We start from the raw sequence: 15373 nt of genomic DNA, 5'->3' as shown, positions 1-15373 counted from the left end.
TATTTAATGCTTTTTTAAAGAAAATATTATCTTTATATATTATAGTGGTGGGTAATGGGCAGACTGGTTCAGATAATTCTTTGGCTTGTTTTTTGCTATATATGTTCAGTTTTGGCATTTCAAAGAGCCATATTGCTTTAGGGCATGAACAAAGTGGCAAGTGGGAAGAAAGAACACCAACTCTGATGCCTGCTTAGCAACGGCTAGCAGAAGCAGGCTGATTGTTGCAACCATGCTGCTGTGCAACGTACAGGACGATATAATGGTCACTCTCTCCAGCCGGTTCGCCTAACAGCAACAACAGATTTGTCGCGCTGTGTTTTTGTGAAAGGTGACTCTGCCAGTGGGCCGAAGCAATGAAATTACACTGGCCTCAGGCTACATGGTCTACAGTGGTGACCTCAACAGAGAGGAGTGCGTTCAATCTCGTCGAACGGCAATGGCAGTGAGTTATGTTCCCCCCGCACACACACACATGAAATCCAATCCATAAGGCTCCCGTCTCTGACTCCTGCAGTGAGAGGCATCCAAAGGATGGACATTCTGTTCTGACATTGTCTACACGATGCAACTAACAGTTTTAAATCTGAAAGCTGCACGTACAAGCTTCAAGACAAAGTTTTTTAATTTGACATTTTGATGATGGAATAGTTTTGCCTCCCTACCCCTCCTCATCTTCCTCAGACTGCACCAGAAGAAGCTGATAATTAACCAGTGCAAAGAGAGAGTCTGGGCATGTTCAGCTTATTCACCTAATTATTCACCATCCCCCCAAACAATGTCTGTACCAGCATCAATCTACTGGTTCTCAGTAGACCATGAAAAAACCTAGACCCAAGATGACATGAAGGTTATAGGTTACCTATAAAAACTTTAAATGTAAATTTGGTGAGTCCAAGTGCTTCTCTGAAATGTCATGTGGATCAAAACTATTTAGAACCCACTCCCTCACACAGGGGCTCTAGGAATAGAACAGAATCAACAGACAATAAATAAATGAGTTTCACTACAGGGCCGTTTCATGTTGATGTTATAATTTCAGTTTCCAGGTTTGTTTTGGGTTCCATGGTTCCATGTTTACTTTGAGTAACTTTATTTTTCACCCACTGTATACCCTAGCACTTTGCTTGTCTTAAATTCAGTTCAAGGTGTTTTCCAGATGATAACATTCCCTGAAAAGAAATATGTCAGATTTACAAGTCACAAAGTCAAACTCAGTACGATAATGCTTATGAAGGAAATTCCACCTGAAGCCGTTTTGTATAACTCAGGTCTGAGATTTTATATGTGATGTGAATAATGCACCATCCCACCCAACCCAAAACAATAAAATAAAAATGGGTGTGCACAATTCCTGCAAAAGCCATATACAGTATGCAAGTTCATGTTCATGTTGTTTTTTATGTTGTTGTTTTTTTTTTATAGGGAACAGAGTGCAAACAGAGTGCAAATTGAATATACTAGAGGAAACTGGCATTAACACTCCTCAGAGTGTTGTGCATAAATCCACTGTGAGTGTGGATCAGAGTTACAGTCCTGGGTCACCTCTCATTAGTGATGATGACAGACGTGCCAATGTAATGTGGGGCCTCCCTGTAGCCTTCAGGAGAAGAACTGGAATGGGGGCTCTGGTCATAAGAAGTCATCTCTTTACCATGGTAACTGTAGCTGTCTGTTATATGGCTTAGTCTGGCAAAAGTAGGGGCTTTATGTTTGCCCAAGACTTGGTGAAAGTTCAAAGACACATATGGAGCTTGGGCTGGCAGTCCCACCCCGACCCCCATGCCAATCCACATCTTCCTGTCCTCTCCACACTTAGGCTCCAGCTCCATGGGGACTCCACGTTGCCAGTGGCTGTTAGTGTGCTGTGGATATCCAGCAGAAGGGTGGCCGTAAGGAGTTTCCCTCACACTTAATTTTCTCCTTTGCTCCAAGACCATCTGTACAGGAAGTGGCTGGCCCATGCTGTGCAGAGAGCCAGCCTGCTCACTCTTACCTAGGACTAGCCCGCTGAGCAAAGGGCAGGCCAGGGGCTTATCACTCCGAGCACCTTCAGAACCTCTCACACCTTGGTGGGTGTCTCGGTTTAAAGGCTGCTTGCTGTCCTTGGTGGTGTGAGGGTGGGGATGTGAGCCAACATCAGGTGTTTTGCCACAGACAAGCATAGAATGTTCATATGGTTCCTCCTTAAACCTGCCAGCAGAGTGTGGGTTTGTTCCAGAGCAGTCATAGAAGATGTCATCGGCTGCCAACGTCGGCCCTGATGAGCAAAACAACATTTACATCAGAACTAGGGATGATCATGATTAGTTTATTATAAATTATAAATAATTACCTTTAATTGATTGAGAGCATATTATTCTTTTGAACATGAGTGTGCAGTTCACCACTGTTGGCCAGGTTATTGTCTAGACTAGAGCAAGTGTTTGCCAATGTGTTGGCCGCAACCACCTGGTGGGTCGTGAAGGTACCGCAGTAAGGCCGTGAGAGGTCATGAACAGTAAATAAATAAGTATAATTTAAATACATTTTCTATTTTGTTATTAAGTTTGAAATTACTATAAAAAACTTATGCTTAATAGTTTTTTTTCATTTAAAAAAATAATCAGAGCTAAAAAACAAACAAAACAGAGCCATGGGATTTACTTATATAGGTAAATACTTCATTGTAGTCTCGTGTGTTGATCAAGAGTTGTGAACAAAGGTTTTGGTGGGTCGCAGAGGATTTTCAAATTTCAAATTGGGCTTGTTAAGTTTCGGAGTGGCTGGTCCAGAGTGACATCCAAATGCTCACTGAAAAATGCTGAAAAAAGTTTAGAACAAGAGTGTTGTACCTGTCAGTAGTAAGGCCCTTTTCACACATGACATAACGCTGGGACAAACATGCAACTGCATACTAGGATAATCCAGTCTTATCCAGTTTAAGGTTATACACAAAGAGTCCACTTCTCTAAATCAAGACTATCTGAAATGTACACAGAGGTAGAGAACAAATATGACAGATGTTTGAACCCACACTGCAATCTTAGCCACATGTTTTTCATCTGCCCCAGGTTACACAATTACTGGTCTGGTTACTTTAACACAGGGGTGGAGAACCTTTTTCCTATTTTGATGTTGCCATCAGCCGCGCTTCTAAATTTGCGCTGCGATTTGCCGGTGTGACGGGGTGATTATAATCACAGTATAGGTTCCCCACCCCTGCTTTAACACCACCATATTGGGAACGCAGTTTCAACCTTCCCCTCATATTGCCGTCTTCAGAACGCCACTCGTCTCATGTCATCTAAACACTGCACAAAAGAAATAATCTGTTTCATGTCTCTGCTTGGCAGACGGTGCCTGCTTTTGCAGTGGAAATCCTTAACCCCTCCCTCTAGCTCATAATGGCTGATGGACCCCAAACTCGAGAAAATCAAATACACTGTGGCGGGCCATTCTGTTAGAACTGTACCTACAAGATCATCAAACTAACACTACTGATGTCATCTAAAACTCTGCAGTTTCATCATTATTTCCTTTTTAATGTAACATTTGCTGGCTGTGGCTAGCTGCTGTTGCTCTGTTAGTCATGCCATTGTATTAATTACCATGAACATTTTTTACAGTAAAGGAAGACTATATATATCAATCAGTGGCGGGTCGTCAGGGCCAGCAAGGCCTTCTCTGCTGGCCTAAACATCATCAGAATATAAATTAAATTTTGATATATTTTTTTGACAAATATGTATTAAATTATTCCCCATAGTCTATTCTCTTCATAGCTTCCGTCTTGGTTGCACTGCTTCCAGCCTCAGAATGAGATTTGGAGGGGGCTGGGCTTTATGTTAGAGCTTTTATCCAATCATATTTCAGCCTTAATGTGTTGCCAGGGTCCATGAAATCTGCCCTTAGGCCTTCAGAATCAACAGTGCGGCCCCCTGTAGCTTAAAGTGAACGCAAACGAAACTGCGACGTTAACCAATCAGATTTCGAGTTGGCTAGTACGGGCCAGCTAGTAGGCGTACAATAACGTCAGCACATGCACGTCTTTTGATTGAATACGCACTATTGAGAGGCAGAGCTATGCAGAGCTGGCAAACTTAACTTGAACAAGCTAATTTGTGTAGATTTCTACAGGCTGTTTTTTTTCAACCCACAATGGCTGAAGGAGGAGAAGGATCGATTTGGTCGCAGATATAATTATAACGCCATTTTTAAACTTTTCAAGAAAAGCTAAACATCGTGAGAAGAGAACTGCCAACCCCGATGCTGGCGATCCAGGCGATCTTAATTGGTAGTTTAACACTTTTAATTGTAAATGCGGATTTATTGATTATAAATGCTTCGAAAATATAAATATAACTCTGTTGTACTTTAGTATGTTTAGGTGATACAACGCCCGGTTATACTGCGTTTCTGTCAAATGATGGTATTAAGAGGTGGAATAATTCAGGTAGGACTGTGTAGGACATCCCTGAAGGCCTAGGTGTGAAATCCACGGCCCGCCACTGATATCAATGTACTGTTAAATAAAAACTAATACACCAACCCACAAAAAACTCAAGATGCAAGAAGAGATTTAAGAATGTACTGCTTACACTTCCAGCTTTCAGGAAATGACCTGAAAATACAGACATTGAGCATCTTTACACAATCGATTGATGATGTCCTGACTGTTCTTTAATATTGAAGTAAAAGAATGGAGTCTTATCATGGAGTTTACCTGTCTGTTTATTGGACGATGGGGGGCTGTCCTGGCTCTTGGGACTGCTGATTCCCCAGCCAATAGGCCCCCTGCTGTGCAGGGAACTGAAAAGCTGCTGAGCCAGCTGACAGGAAGCAGCTGATGTGGGACGGTTATTCGGGCTGTAGGGACAGGTGAAGGTCAGGTTGTGTGGAGCACTGCATGACACCTGGCTTGCTTCAGGGCTGGAGCTTGAGTTCTGGTATGATGATCTTTCCTTCCATAGTGCCTCCTGTGGAGAGCAAGTCGACCTGTCTGGTTGCAACAGACTACTGGCCTGCTGCTCTCCTCAAACAAACAAATGTGATAATGTCGCTTCATCTTGTTTGCAACCTTGCAGCTCTATAGACAGATTTTGAAAGGTCCGTAGCTATATATCATAAGTAGACTCAACCAAAGCTACTGAATAAACATGTGAAAACCGAGTGTGAACTGACAGCACTAATGCCCCCATGCACTGGATTCTTACGTAATAATACTAAAACTAAACTACAAGACGAGCTAACTGAATACAGAAAAGACGTATTTGTTGATAGTATCACTGTTGGTAGAATGATACATGCCCAATGACAATGTCCACTACTTTCCTTTGCCAGGAGCTGTAAGTTTCCGAAATCATTTACTGTGGTGGAATTGCTGTGCTTTTGGCACACAAGGAGATAAAGTGAGTTGTCATCATACCTGAGGATACGGAGCAGCTCTGATTTTTGTCTTCGTCTTGACACCTTTGGTTCTGAGATGTTTGCGGTAATCCTGAGAGGAGGAGAGGCTGAGGCAGGGCTTAGCAGCTTGACTTTGATACTCAGATAACTGCAGCTCTTTACACTCTATATCACTGATGGACAAACACACACACACACACACACACACACAAACAGAGTATTTGATTTAACACTGTGTCCTGGTTAGGTTAGAGCAGTGGTCTCCAACAGGTCACTCGCAAGCTACCAGTAGCTCACCACCCGTTTCTGAGTAGCTCGTGAAAGGTTCAAAGAATACGATTTGTCAACATATCGTCACTTGGTAAAGCTGTTTACATTTCTATCCAATCAAATTCACAGACATCCCGCCGCCTTTTGTCACAAAACAATTATAAGCCAATCAGCTGTCAGTCCAACAAATGACGCTGCGGTCATGTTTGGTTAAGTGACATCGTAACATTCGGCTAGCAAGCGCACGCCAGATTTGACAATGACCGCCCAGATAATAGCCCCGAGAAAAAGCAACAAATATACTAGTTTTATGGTGAAATTCAGAAAATGTATGAATGTGAATGACAAGTGTGTGCCTGTCTCATTTGAGGTGCAAAAGCGTCTGTGGGCGCCACTTCACCAAAGTCCACAGGAACTTTTCACAGGACTTTCCGGCTGCTAGCAGGGCGTCATGTGCCGTTAACAAACGAACCGGCTCAAAGAGCCAGCTCTTTTAGGTGAACAAGGGGGGCCAGCTCCCGTCCGAGAGCAGTTTTTTCTGCAACTTAATACAACACAGAATGATATGGATGGTCTTGTCCGTGCCATGAACACGGGGAAGACTGAACGTTTGAACTGATGTTGTGCCGTTTGACTAATTCACTTGAAGACAGACAACGATCATAACATCAAGCGGGGAGGGGCGGGGCGTGTTGACGGTCTACTACAGGTACAGAGCACGACGTAGAGAAGCAGAGAGAGAGAGAAGTGCGTTGAGTGCAGTGCGCAAAAAGATGAGTGACAGCTGGAAAAAGCGGCATTTGGATGCATTTTAACTATTGTGACAACATAAAGGCAGAATGCAGAACTAAGTCGTCACGTCGGGCAGGGTCCACAAAAAACCTTCACAGACATGAGAACTGTGCATCCAACAGTTCAGTTGGAAGAAAAAAGGCAGGCTAGCGTGCCTGCTACTGTCACTGTTTCTACAACTGTTGGGATATAGAAGCTCCATCCAGGCTCTCAATCCAGTGTACAGTATGTTCTTCCAAACAGGAAAACACTCTGAAAAAAACATTCCAAAACTGAACGACAGAGAATGTGCTTCACTGCAAGAACATTCCAAAACTATTTTAATTCCTCGTAAAATTAGTACCACACTCTCTGTCATCTCACTAACATCAGAACAGACTGAATGCATTGAAGTACATATGGGAACTAAAGGGAATTCCTTGAATTACGGTGAATGTGAAGGGAAATTGTGTCAGTGATATCTGGACAGACAAATGTGAAATATGATAGGTATAGTATTGGTAAAATAGTAAATAACTAACTAACTAATATTTTTTTCTTTTAAATAACATTGTTTTGTTTTCTATGAGATTAATATGATGTGAATTTATGAGTGTGAGCTTGACACTGAAAATGTATACAGAAAAAAACATGCTTATGTTGCTGAATGGAAGTGAAGTTTGATACAAAATGTGAGTGTTGGATACCAACATTTTGTAAATGTTTACACAAAATACGCTTATTCAGCTGGGTAAGTCAGCAATGTGGTTAAATGTTACTAATAATGCTAAACATGAGTAGCTCTCCGACACTTTTATTTTGTCAAAGTAGCTCTCAGAGGCCAAAAGGTTGGAGACCACTGGGTTAGAGGTATCGACATGGTAACATTTGACAGGAGGAGGTGCTGCCTCACGTGAGGACGTAGTTCACACTGACAATGCAGTGAGGCCTAGATGAACGGTTGTTGTGGACAATGGTGGCATAGCTCTGCAGCCACACCCAGCCTCCATGCTTGGATAACATACGGTAGTATTTAGTGGTGACCTGACCCTTCACCAGCACTGCCAGGGACAGAAAGGTAAGAGAAAGAAAAATAACACATCAAACAGCAGTCATCAGTTTGTCAGCTGACTCAAAGAGCCTCACAATCACAGGCTCATATAAACACATAAAAAAATACTACAAACCGATAGAAACACCTTGCAACATTGCATAACCAATTAATGAAGTGAGTAATGAAACCTGACAGGGTGAGATCCTGTCGTGTTTTAATTGCACATATTTCAAGTAATTTAGATCAAATACTATTTGATAGTGCAGATGATGTTGCTTCAGATCTTCACCATCAAACACAGAGCAATGATTTAGCTCAAACACTCACACACACACACACACACACACACACACACACACACACACACACACACTACTAAAGATTGAAATCCATTCTGGCATTTTACCTAATGACCTTGATTAGATTTTGTTTTTTGTATTTACTCACGTAAATGGTGAGCATATCGCAGGTGGAAAACATCACAAGCATGGACGTGGTGGTACAAAGTCTTCTCAATCAGGTCCTGAGGCTCATATCCTGTCAGATCCGCCACCCTGTGTCCAACACATAGGAAAGAGCTGAGCACATACAGTGCATCAAATCATCCATCCATTCAACTTTTAGAGTTATGGTTAGCTAACAGGCACACCCGAAACACTTTCAGTAACACAGTCGGCAACTGGAAATGACACATTATGCTTATCGGAAAAAGTTTATGTTTCTAATCCATCCATCCATTATCCATCCATCCATCCATCCATCCATCCATCCATCCATCCATCCATCCATCCATCCATCATCCATCCATCCATGAATCCATCCATCCATCCATCCATCCATCCATTAATTGATGAATGAATGAAAGAGGGTTGAGGAGAAAGGAAGAAAAATAGATATTTTTACTGAAAATACTTCCATAAAGAAGCTGTACTTGTGTGTTAATAAAAAATGTCAATATTCTGACAAGATGGGTATAATTCTTCATAATGTTATGGTCAGTATTTATGTCAGTAATGTTCTCCATATAGAGGGCTGATCATCCTCATGTCGTACCGTGAATCAAGGAAGATGAGTTTGAAGTCCAGACTGGCCCGAAACATGAACATGTTGCTGTGCAGTTTGATCTCGGTGATTCCACTGGGAGGGAGGGAGTGTCCCACAGCCACCAGCCCCACCGTCTGGTAGCACGTGTCATACAGAGACATGTCCATCATGTACTGATGGACCTTCAGGTAACCACTGCAGTGGATTACCTAAGGACACATATGATTCACACATTCACACCAAGAAAACACACTTGTACAGTCACACACAGTCATCACCCTTAAGTCACTTTAGCTGCTGACGTGTTTCTCATTTTGACTTGTGTTCCACAAAAACTATTTTAATAGCTTTTTAATATTATATTATATTCTTAAAGATCAAATTGTCATAATCACAATACTCACAAATCCAGATGTAGTTTATTTAAAATTATCCTAAGGGGGCTAATGCTGAGAAAAAAACAAATGTCTCATATACAGTACAAACACCAGTTCCAATTAAGTTTAAACAGTGTGTTAATGCATATAATAACAGAAACCAGTGATTAGAAAATTGTGTTTTATCTAAATTTAATTGATAACAGTATAAATAGACGATAATTTATGTTTTAACTGATCAAGTTTATTGTTTTTTGTAAGTATACACTCATTTTAAATGTAATGCCCGCAACACATTTCTACAAAGTATCACCTGCTGGTCTCCGCTGTTGTGTTTTGCGCTTCACAATGCACAAACAGGTCTGGACTGCAGGCAGGCCAGTCTAGCACCTGCACTTTTGACTTATCTGTGTTATTTCTGGCATTTGTAGATGCAGCAACAAACAGCAGCTTTCCTAAGTATTCCCGAGCCTTTGTGGTGACATGCATCACAGATTTATTGCAATGCAGTCTGAGGAATTGAAGATCACAGGCCTTCAGTTGTGGTTTTCAACATTGACCTTCATGCACAGAGATTTCTCCATCCTTCCATAATCTATTTGCAGTATCAAATCAACATGTAGTGAATTACAAAATAAATTAGTTTAATAATAAAAGCGAGCCTCCTACAGACCCTGACATCACAACATACATGAAGTTGCAGCAGCTGTTCTCACCTTATAACCGCCACATGTCAGCCCTGCGTTACGTTTAGCAAGAACACATTTCATCCTCAAGAAGAAGGAGCGCTCGATGTCATATTCTGCCATACATACCCACATAAAAGAGCAATTAATAACACATTTTCAATTTTTAAAAATCACCTAATTAATGAGCATGTGATGCATGAAATAGCAAATGGACAGTAAAGTGTTTTTTTCCATTTGTGTGGCATCATGAAAACATTCAACAGTGTGTGTGTGTGTGTGTGTGTGTTTGTGTGTGTGTGTGTGTGTGTGTGTGTGTCAGCCATTCTCAGTGACTGCTATGTTTGCAAAGGATTATAGACAGCCCCACCACAACTGCGAAATTCATGGTTAAGGACATTTCTCTTAACTTGACATGACATCATTTGTTAATATGTCCAAAGTTTCTTGTGTTGAAGCTTCTGTAGCAGTGATGGAAATGTGGACATGAATTCTGTCTGTGTGTGTGTGTGTGTATGTGTGTGTGTGTGTGTGTGTGTGTGTGTATGTGTGTGTGTGTGTATATAATTACATGTTTCTATTCAGTTGAAAAGTAGTTCTCAAGCTGATCTGTGCTTATGTGCCAAGCAGCAACCACTTAGAAAGCCAGTCAGTTTTCATAAGGTGATGCAATCAAGACAGCAAACTGGGAAGTTTGTGGTGTTTTGTGTGAAGGTACCTGGAGAGTAGGGATGGTGTGGGGGCAGGTGAAGACTCAGCACTGCTGTCATTTCGTCATGGTCAGAGGGATGGATGTATTCAAATATACTGTTTCCTGTTAGCTCTACCTGCAACACACACATTTCGAACAACATTCGTAACTCCACAACATGCACCAAAAATGCTTGAGAAGGTGATTGAAGGTATTATAGGAATTTCATCCAAATAATTCATCTTATGTACTAAAAAGTTGTGAAATATGCTGTGCAAATATACTGTATGCCTTCCGCTGATAATCGGTAGCTATGGTGAAGAACACGCTTGGGGAAATCAAGCAGATTTTGTCCCTCTCTAAATATCCTCACCTGAGCCCTGAGACCCCCCAAAGATACATGCCCATACTTCAATGGAGTCCTGCAGGAACAGTAAGGGTATTTTCATATGGGGCTGTTTCATCGTCAGGCGGACAGTCAAACATTACCTGTACCAGGCCTGTCTTGGGGCCCCTTAATCTCATTTTGTACTACAGGCCCCAGGGAGAGTGAACTGGATGTAATTATCTCTACAGAGGAGAGGGCATTTGGGACAATGCAAGGAAAACAACAGTATGTAATTGGGCAAGAGCATTGCAACTTAAAATATTACATAGAACACATACAGGTCTGAATCATCTCTCTAAATATAAATGAAACATGTCCCATTATGCCTTAAGTGCAAAACAGAGGTTGGCAACTCGCCCCACTGCCTTTGGCCAAAATATAAAAATAAGGGAGCAATGTCCTGACTAAAATTCAGAAAGTTGTTTGAGTGGAACTCGAATTTGATCAAGTCTGTCTGCTCTTTGGTCTCCCCAGTGTCCCCCATGACTGATATATGATATATACTGTATGTCATGATCCTGTGTTTATGTTCATCCCTTTTTAATTTTGCTTATTCCTGTCTCCTTGTGTGTCTGTGTGTGTGGGTGTGCCTGCCCTTTGTTCCTGTCCCTGCTTCTGCCACTCACATGCTACTCATCAATCTATCAAACTCTCTGTTCATTTCCCAGCTCCGCACACCTGATCCCTAGTCCCTCATGTGTTTCCAATTTGCTCCCTCTGTATGTGTATTGTTCCCTGCCAGATCACCTTGTGTTATGTGATCCTTAGATACAGGTTAACCCCTGCTGTCTTTTCTTTTCCTCTCGTGAGTTTCCTGTATGCATGTGTATTTGTGATCATAAGTTCAGGTTTTGTTTATTGCTTGTTTTCCTGTTTTCCTAAAGAATCTTGATCTTGGACATTACAAAGGATTTATGGATTATCTGTCTCTGCCTTTTTTGGGGCTTTTTTTTATATTTCCAATCTGCTAGACATACTCATGTCACATAATACTTCATCATGTTTGTTCTTTGTTCCCCTGCCAATTGCTCCGATTTATTATTAAGTGCTCCACTCTTCCACCATCATTGTGTTGCCTGCCTTTGAGATTTAGTGCCAGGAGAAACATACTTCCCCTGTGGATTTCGGATAAAACCTCAACTTTGGGCCAGCAAAAGATAATAATGCAACTCATTCCCCTTTCCCAGAAAATGTGGAAATCTTTACCGGATGATATAGAAATATATATATATATATATAGTCAAACTACCACAATACATATAAATAAATCTGTATACTGTATATGCACTTTTTCCCTTATTCTATCTGTAATAATCTGTATCTGTAAGAGCCAAAACCCTGAAATGTACAGTTTACGTTTCATGTTTGTGCAGTGGTTTACTCTTAACTGTCCACATGACATCGCTTCCACTCTATTGCTTCCCCATGGATACATGACTTAAGCTTTGATCTTATCAGCAGAAGGCCTCGATCAGAGTCAAATCATCACTTGCTCCTGTGAATGATGAGCGCTGTGCGAACTATTCAACCATGCAATCTGAAAAGTGTTTTGACTGGTGATGGTAATAGTGTCGAGCTATAGCCACTGAAAGCACACACTCTATTCCATTTTTAGAAGAACACTGTCACACACATGAACGTACCTGTGTTACTTTCATTTCCCTTGTAACTTGTCACCTGAGTGCAGTTCAGATCACAGTTTGCAGAGCAGTCAGACTCATTGGCCACAATTTGAGAGCTGACGACTTTTGAAGTCATATAGTATGGACATGACTTTATGGTAAATTTGTAAATTGTAATCAATACAGGAGCTGCATCTGAGTGGACTTTTAGGAATATACTAATGATCATTTACAGCTTCTTGTAGAAAGTGAATGGGAGCGACTACACCCAGGTTGTTGCAGCTGCATCTCCACAGTAAAACTCCATGAATAGATGTCATTGAAACTGATTTAATCTTGGGGTAAACTGGGTCTTACCTGGGACAGACCAAGGTGAACTGAAGCCGTCTCAGAAATGTACATGATTTTACCATCAGAAGCAACAACGAAGACGAAGCCATCCAGAGTCTGATAGAGAACAAAGAAAAGCATTTAATCCTTCAGGAAAGGTGCACGATTCACCAACACCTCAGTCTGGAAAAACAAATTCTTCTTGCTTTTTATGTTTATTTTTCTGAATTGACTATAAAGTATTAAGTACATTGATTATCACACTTTAAAGGTGGATTCTTAAGGAGATACCTATACTTTTACTCAAAAATTACTATTTATATTTTATTTTATTTTATTTCCTCCACCACTGCATAACCTCACATATCATGGCATGATCATATCATAATCATACTCAGGCTGGTATAACAAAGCCACATTGCACAGCAGAGAGCTACTGTTTCCTGTACTGACCTGTAAAAGGTGAGAGCCCAGTTCTTTAGCCATGTTATCCAGAGGACTGAACCTGCTCGACTGACCCCATCCATCACCAAGACCTACAGACAGACAGTCAGTCAGACAAGGATGCAGACAGACAAACAGGAAGACAGGTTGTCCTAGTGCTGATCACCATGGCAGCTAAATCACACCTGAAAGCTGAGCAAATGTGAATATCTGGCCACACACACAACTTAGCTGGAGCTTGGTTAAACTTAATATGTACTTAAAAACTTAGAATAGGTTTGGCATCGCTCCCTCTGATCCTCCAACTTGAACCAAAGCCATGAAACACACAGATACCACCATCTCCAACAGGTGGCCCAAAGTTCTCGAGATTTCCGCATCACTAAACTTTAAACCATACATATATAAGAGTGAGGTGTTTCTGTGTCTGTGTTTATGTCGCTACTGTGTGTAAGCATGTGTTCATGTCTCTCTAGCTTCATCCCTATATACTAACTTGCAGACTTGAGCACACAAGGAGAGCACAAATAAGATGTAATGAATAAGAAGGAACACAGTATACAACAATATATAGATGGGTATGCAACAGTGTTATGAAGTGTTTAAAAAGTGAGAAAATGTAGAGAGTTTGGTATTAATGTAGTGTCAATGTCCAGTTCTGACTTGTGTAAAGGTTGATTTCTTCTTGGACCATCCATCTGGAAGTTGTTGATTAGTCATCATGCATGCAATCAAAACTAAAGGAATTGCAAGCATTTGTTTGCTATTGTTGCATTGTTACATGGAAACAAAAGATTCTGGCCCACTACAGGTCCAAGACATGCCTACTTTTCCTGCCATTAAGTGAGTCAAACAACCACAATTGTACGCTGGAGTGCAAAAAAACTGTCCACCCAATATCTAGAAATATGGCCAAATGTATTAGTAAACCTAAACCATGACAACCCAGAGTTGAGACCAGGAAGCAGAGCTGCAGTCCTACATGCTTCTCTGCGCTTCCATTAGAGCAGTTACACACCTAAATACATGTAGGAACTGGGTCTGTCTCCTGACCACTGCAATCAATTAAATCAGCTGTAATCATAATAAGTTAAGTTAAAAAGAAAAAAAAAATCAAAAGCCTGCCCCTTTGGGTAGAGCTTCTGTGATAAAGCAGGCGCAATGTCGAGACTTTGCTTTTCAGCTTGAATGTGTATGGACTGCCTGTCTTTCATGGTGTTAGAGAGACAATCTCCAAAAATGTGTCTTAGTGTTTTGAGCTGGAGCCCCTCCTACGATCTTGGATAACAGGAGAAGAGTGAGCAGAACTAATTGCAGGGTTTTACATATTTCTTCCTATCCTGGGCATGTTTTTGTGCACACTGAGGGTTTGATCAAGTTTCTCAAAACGTGAAGTACCTCAAATATCCAAATAGAATACTTTGGTACAGTTAGTGAATATACTTATTTAACTATACAGCTCAGTACCAAAGGAAACAGAGAAGTGACTTCATATGTAGGAGATTATTAGTTGTGATGTATCTGTATTATAATGTGCACGCTGATGTCTATTTTTGTAGCATGTATGTTTTATCTGCATCGGCAAAGATATTTACAGTATCTAAGTACATGTGTTGATCTTTATATGGAAGGTTGAAGGAGGGACTTAGGTCAACCATTTTAGCCAGAGTAAATATGAGTGAGAGGACAGCAGAGCAAACAACAGTACCTCCAACTGCTCCAGCAGCATGGAGCAGATCAGACTAATGGACAGAGCAGCTTCCAGGAGTGTGTGGGTGTCTGTCTTGTGTTTAATGTTTCTCACTGATGAAAAACAAGTTCTAAGTTTTGTGGCTGAATTAAAGTTTAAAGTGAGAATCTCACACACGCTGCCTACTGCAGACCAGTGTGTAGCAATACACATACTATACATAGCCAAGATCAAATTTGAACCGAAATGTGAAGAATCAAACACTTCATGGTTTGATGCTTTGTTTGGTTTTGATTTCATTATTATTCAGTAAATTCTGTTACTTTTCAGGGGGAATCCACCTTTATAGAAGCGTTTACCAATTGATCAATTTAAAAATGATGATTATGATTTAACAGACAGCCATGTGAGCATCAGAATCTTTGCAGTGTTGCATTAATGTGACAGAAAAACACAATGAACACATGTATTGAATGAAAGTGCCCTGTGAAAAAATTACAAACTGCAATCACATGGAAATGCTAAAGCAGCAAATATAGAAAACAGGAATATATTCAATGTATAGCACAATATTATAGTACATGAAATTATGTGTGTAATACACATTTTATGAAAAAA

General features: G+C 40.8%; 1 protein-coding gene across 1 annotated transcript in view; it reads right to left on the bottom strand.

The window, feature by feature from the left end:
• Nucleotides 1–1541: 1541 nt before the first annotated feature.
• The window catches only part of sim2 (SIM bHLH transcription factor 2), a 16675-nt gene continuing 2843 nt past the window's right edge, over nt 1542–15373 (bottom strand). The window contains exons 2-11 of the mRNA XM_076161202.1: nt 13075–13157; nt 12649–12738; nt 10309–10417; nt 9621–9706; nt 8537–8736; nt 7931–8037; nt 7343–7490; nt 5408–5561; nt 4706–4958; nt 1542–2260 (exon numbers count right to left, since the gene is read on the bottom strand). Coding sequence (XP_076017317.1) covers nt 1542–2260; nt 4706–4958; nt 5408–5561; nt 7343–7490; nt 7931–8037; nt 8537–8736; nt 9621–9706; nt 10309–10417; nt 12649–12738; nt 13075–13157 — 1949 coding nt within the window. The remainder of the gene's footprint in view (nt 2261–4705; nt 4959–5407; nt 5562–7342; nt 7491–7930; nt 8038–8536; nt 8737–9620; nt 9707–10308; nt 10418–12648; nt 12739–13074; nt 13158–15373) is intronic.

This window comes from Genypterus blacodes, unplaced genomic scaffold, assembly GCF_046128005.1.
Source record: "Genypterus blacodes isolate CSIRO-AG114 ecotype Tasmania unplaced genomic scaffold, CSIRO-AGI_Gbla_v1 ptg000111l_1, whole genome shotgun sequence".
Taxonomy (NCBI): Eukaryota; Metazoa; Chordata; class Actinopteri; order Ophidiiformes; family Ophidiidae; genus Genypterus; species Genypterus blacodes.
This window is presented reverse-complemented; position numbering and strand designations above follow the sequence as displayed.